Here is a 5,448-nt window from a genome sequence, read left to right as displayed (position 1 = left end):
AAGCTGTGGGCATGGTGATGGTGATGGGAATGGTGATGGTGATGGTGATGCCTGCAATGAAGTACCGCTGACTGACCCAGCCGTTCTCAGAGCTGCTGGGCTCAAGGTCGCTCTGCCCATGTGTGTGCCTTAGTATCCATCTCCCAGCTGGGGAGAGTGAGGCACTGGGCAGCCTGGCTGTCCCGCAGGGCTGTTGGGGAGCAGACCCCCAGGCTCTGTGCCTGCCTGGGGCAGCGTAGACCAGCTTGCAGCAATGGGCACAAAGGTGCCAAGCTGCTGATGGAGAGTCAGCACAGGGTGGGGGAGCTGGAGGGGCTCTCACCTCAGCAGAGCACTCTGCCAGACTCCAGCCCCCCTCCCCTGGGACCCAGGTTGCTCCTGCCTCTTTAAACCCTGATTGGGGCCATGCCTTTAAAATGGGCCCTGGGCAGGTGGACCTCCTACCCTGCAGGAGGAGGCTGGCCAGGAGCAGGTGGGCTGAGTGAGCTGGTCTTCCCACCTACCCCACTTCACCTTCCCTCCACCCCACTTCCCCACCCCAGCACTTTTACAGCCCCTGTAGCCAGGCTCTGTCCCCCTGCCTTTGCCCCTGGTCTAGGTTTTAGTCTAGAATTTGCACCCCTTTTGCATATAGAGTGGCCCCCCACCTTTCTGCTCCTGTGCCAAGCTGAAGCAGCTGGCATGGTTGTCCTGGCTTGATAGCAGCTGGCAGCACCCTTGGATCCTTTTGCTGGTGCCCACAACCAGCTCTGCCTCTCCAGTGGGGAGAAGCATGACTGCAGGTTCTTCCTAATTCTGCTGCTGACCAGCCCCACCTTGCCCCACTCACCCCCCTCAAACACACACTCACCAGTCATGGCATTGCTCTTCTCCACCAGCCTCCTCCTCCTCCTCCTTCTTGTTGTGCCCCTGTCCCAGGCTGCAAACAAGTCCCCGCTGCCCCCCAGACCCCTGCCCGCTGTCCCCACCCTGCCCCTCTTGCAGGCCCTGCAAATGCGGGCACCTGGCAGCCCAGGCTGGCGAGTGGGGCCGGCCAGCGGGCAGCCCCTGCGCTACATGCTGAACCTGTACCGCCGTGCTGCTGACCGCGAGGGCCGACCCCGCCGCGGCCGCAGCCTGGGCACCAACACCGTTCGCCTGGTCCAGGCCAGTTCCCATGGGGATCAGCCCTGGGCAGGTAAGGAGCAGGTGGGCACCAAGGATGTCATGGGGGCCTAGCAAAACCAGCAGTGTGGGCTTGAGCCCTGAGGGGATCTCTTTTCTGTTTCCTTCCCCCTCTCTATAGCGTCCTGGCTGGCTGGCTGGGGTTGCCCTTGCCCAGGGGGTTCCCCTTGCCAGGTGTCCCAGGGGTGAGATGGGCAAAAACATCACTGGGCCTGTGTGTCCCTTTCCCTTTCCCATCCTGCCTGATGCTGTGCCAGGGCAGTGGTGTTGGTGCAGAGGATGGCAGTGTTCCAGACTCTCTTTGCCCTTCACCCCACCAGCAAGCCATGGCTCATGGCTGCTGTTTGCTGTGGCTTCTGCCTTGTGCTGGGGCAGATGGCTGCCACAGGCTCCACTGTGCTGTTTGGGGCTGGGAGAAAGGGGTGCTGCTCCCTGGTGACAGCTGTGCTGTGCTAAGGGGGCACTGACCGCTGCTTTCCTGCAGGTCGCTGGTATGTGCAGCCCCTCACCTACCGCCTGGAGGGCCAGCCCGAGGCCGAGCACCTCCTCAGAGCCACTGTGGTCTACCTGCCCAGTCTGTCACTGGCCCATGGTCGCCTTCTCTGCGCTCTGGAGCTGGTGGCAGCCGGCGAGGCACCTGGGGTGCTGCTCAGCCCTGCCGCCCGTCCCCGCCATGGCTGGGCTGAAGTTGACGTCACCCCGTACCTGGTCCTGGGGAACAGCAGCACGGGGAGCCTGGCACTGCGGCATGTCTGTGTGCATGCTGGCCGAGCAGGAGGCCACGATGCCCCAGTGTCCCCCAGTCACCCTTTCCTCCTGCTCTACCTTAACGACACCCAGGCAGGGTTGGCACCTCTGGCAGCAGAGCCCCACCGGCACCGGCGTGACACAGGGACGTTGGCTCATGACCTGCCCAACTACCTGCGGGAGCAGGGAGAGGAGAAGAGTGACTGTTCCCTGCGCCCCTTCTCTGTCAGCTTTGCACAGCTGGGCTGGGACCACTGGATCATCGCTCCCCACCGCTACAACCCGCGCTACTGCAAGGGCGCCTGTCCCCACCTACTCCGCTACGACTACCACGCGCCCAACCATGCCGTTGTGCAGAGCTTTGTTCATCAGCTGGTGGATGCCAGCGTGCCCCGGCCCTCCTGTGTGCCCTACCGCTACAGCCCCATCAGTGTCCTCATGATCGAGCGCAACGGAGGCATCCTTTACAAGGAGTATGAGAACATGATCGCAGAGTCCTGCACCTGCCGGTAATTCCCACTGCCCCGGCGCAGCACCCCTGGGCTCTGCCTGTTCCTGTGGATCTGGACTTTAAGGTTTATCTTGCTCTGCCTGGGGCTCACTCTGCTCGTCTCCCCTCCCCGTGCAGCGCTGCTCTGTTGGGGAGGTTTTACAATGACAGTTTTATGTAAATTGTGGGTTTTTAAAGGCAGGAGCCTGTGCTGGGGTGGTTGCCCCGTGGCATCTGTCCTTCCTGCAGCCCCCATGGCTGCTGCCTGGTTTTGGTGGGCAGGGGGGCTTGGCCTGATATTCCCAGAGATGAGCTATGTCCCTAAACTGGAGTACGAAGCTCACAGGAGGTGGCTGGGAGTCTCCTGGTGGAGCCAGAGCAGGGAGGGCGAGCAGTCCACGTGTCTCTGTGCTTGGCACCACATCGGTGCTGTCGGGATCTGATGTGACCCTGCCTGGGGAATTCCTTCCCAGCTCACATGCACCCCATCTTGTCTGGTCTCAGCTGCAGTGGCATCTCACTGGGCTGGGAATTTGGGCTGGAGAGGGGGAGGAAGCCTTTCTCCTCCCCTGCAGTTCTGTTCTGGGGAGGGCTGTGAAATTGGAGGAACTCGAGCTGCCTTTTTTGCTCCCAGTGCTAGGGGTCAGGCAGCTGCCTGTGCTGGGCTCTGCCTCCTGCTTCCTCCAACACACTTGTCCTTCAGCTCCTTGGCTTGCCCTCTAGCAGGGCTCAGGTCTTGCCCTATCCCAGGGGTCAGACTCCCATCGTGGCGTCCCTCTGCCTTCTCGCACTCCTGCTGTCCTGCAGGCCTTGGGCTCTGTTGGGCTCTTGGCATGTCCCTGTTCCCAGAAGGGTCTGTCCTGCTCTCAGCACCCCCACTGCCTGACTTTCCTCTATTTATTGCTTGACTGTGAATAAATAAATTGATGGATTTTGCTAAAGACCATCTTGGCTTGTTCTTGCATTGTCCCTTGGATACAGCAGGTGCCTCCTGGGACAGGCTGTCCTTGTGCTTGCACTACAGGGGGTGGGTGCAGGGGTAAATCCCAGCTGGTTCAAGCTGGAGATCTGAGAAGTGGTTCCCCTGGAGCACAGAAGGCAGGGCAGAAGGGACCAGATGTGGCTGCAGGCAGTTGCCTCCATGGGGCTGGGAACAAGAGATGCCCACGTCCCCCTGTATGGGGCAAGTCCTGGGGGACTTGGATGGGGGGGTGGGGGGACAATGAGCTGCCTCTCCCTGGGCTGTCTGTCACTGTGGCCAAAGCATTTGTCTGCCAGGGCTATTTTGGGAAGGTGTCTGCAGGCAAACCTGCCTGTTGCTGGGTGCGATTCCCTGTGTTTGCAGTTTCCCTTCTTTAGGAAGCAAGGCATAGGTGGCAGCTGTCATCCTTGTCACCAGAGCTTGGTGGCACTGCCACCTACCAGCTGGGTGCTGTCTCTGCATCCTCAGCTCGTGGCTCTTGCCAGGGTCTCTTCTTGCTTGGCATCCAGCCCCATCTGTTATTGCTGGCCCAAGCTCCATGGGGATGTTTCAGCAGGTTTTTTTTTCCTGTGGGTGTTTGCTGTTGGGCAGGGTGCTATCAGCTCAAACCCCTCCCCTTCCCGTCAGCCTCGAAGTTTCTCTCCCATCCTGGCAGAGCAAAAAGCCACAGAGATCCACACTCCTTTCCTCCCCCTTGTCCCCAATTAACTACATCTTAGTCATGGGTGGGGAATATCTTCTGCTTTTTTGGAAGCTCACAGACCTGACCCCAGGGGGATAGATTTCCTCTTGTCAATCATTAAGTGTGTAGTGTTGAATCATTCAGGCAAAGTGAGGATGAAAGGCATGGAGCTGGGCATGATCCCAACCCTGGACAGCCCCGGATACCAGTGCCCGGTGCTGCCCCTGCCTGGACCCCATACCCTTGCCTGCTGCCAGGCCCCCTTGGACCTGCTGGGCACATGGAGATGGATGAGCACTGGAGTTTGTCTGTCCCAGCCCTGTGCCCTCGGATGCACTGTGCCAATGGGATCTTGTGCCTGTTGGGCTGGGCCCTTTCTCCAGGTACCCCTGGGTGCCCAGGGGCTGCCCCAGCAGTGGGATCTCCTCCGTGCTGGTGGTGGGGCAGGTGCTGTCACAGGGATGGAGGAGCAGCAGTTCAGGAAAGAGCCACTGCCCCCAGCTGACCCTTGCACTGTGCCCATGACAGTGCCAGGGCTGCCTGGGCAGAGGCGGGTGGAGGGTGCAGGGACCCTGGCCTGCTATCCTGGTGCACCTTTCAGGGGGAATCTTCCCGCGAATCCCACAGCCATATGAGCCCCTTGGACACAGCCTGGCATCCCATCAATGCCAGACCTGTGGGAAGCATCAGGAGTCCTGGCTTCAGGGACGCACCCAACCCACCCCCAGGCAGGGGTCTTGCCTGTGGAGCTGCTGCCTGCACAGGGGCCTGCAGTGGCCCCTTGCTCTCCTCCAGGCTAGCCAATATATCCCTGTCCCCTTCTTCTCTGATCACAGCTCTTTCCCTTACCCCAAACCCCACGCTGGCACTCTGCTCTGTTTCCACAGGGTCCCCATTCACTATTCCTCCTGCTGCCCCTCCCAAGTGGGCACGACCACCTCACACCTCTCATCCTCTGGGCTGACACTGGACAGAGAGGGGACCTGCCCCACGTGCTCTTGCAGGGCTGAGGCAAATCTGGGCCAGGCACAGCAAGGTGGCACCAGGATGGAGCTCCCCCAGCTGTGGAGAGCAGCTGCCCCCCAGGAACCCTGCTGGGGGCTGTAGCTGGAGGCAAACAGTGATGCCCAGGCTCCAGACACCCCATGGGTACCCCGCAGAGCTGCTGGCAGCCCCCAGGTGGGGTGGGGGGTAACAAGGGACTGTGTCTCCATCCATGTGTCCTGCACCGGTGTGTGTGTCTGTCTGGGTGTCTGTGCAGTTCCACACTGGTCTATGTGTCCATTCCACACTGGCACACATGTCCGTGGATCCACGTGTCCATGCATCTGTCCATGTATCCATGTGTTTGTGTATCCGCGTGTCTGTGTATCCATGTGCCTG

The 5,448-nt window shown here is 60.5% G+C and overlaps 1 protein-coding gene across 1 annotated transcript; it reads left to right on the top strand.

Moving 5' to 3' along the window:
* The first annotated feature begins 855 nt into the window (after positions 1-855).
* Positions 856-3,315, top strand: BMP15 (bone morphogenetic protein 15). The gene is made up of 2 exons (XM_027696090.1): positions 856-1,177; positions 1,649-3,315. Exons 1-2 carry the CDS (start codon positions 856-858, stop codon positions 2,422-2,424), a joined length of 1,098 nt encoding a protein of 365 aa, XP_027551891.1. The 3' UTR covers positions 2,425-3,315.
* The last annotated feature ends 2,133 nt before the right edge of the window (positions 3,316-5,448 follow it).

Source organism: Neopelma chrysocephalum, unplaced genomic scaffold (genome assembly GCF_003984885.1).
Source record: "Neopelma chrysocephalum unplaced genomic scaffold, ASM398488v2 Primary Assembly neopelma1_105, whole genome shotgun sequence".
In the NCBI taxonomy this organism is placed as follows: domain Eukaryota; kingdom Metazoa; phylum Chordata; class Aves; order Passeriformes; family Pipridae; genus Neopelma; species Neopelma chrysocephalum.
The sequence above is the reverse complement of the archived record's forward strand: the minus strand, read 5'-3'. Positions and strand labels throughout refer to the sequence as shown.

What these genes read in the sequence shown, in the direction of transcription:
- BMP15 (XM_027696090.1), top strand. Translation starts at nt 856, where the DNA reads ATGGCATTGCTCTTCTCCACCAGCCTCCTCCTCCTCCTCCTTCTTGTT. An exon ending in TGGGGATCAGCCCTGGGCAG is followed by an intron (nt 1,178 to 1,648) that starts GTAAGGAGCAGG and finishes GCTTTCCTGCAG; the next exon opens with GTCGCTGGTATGTGCAGCCC.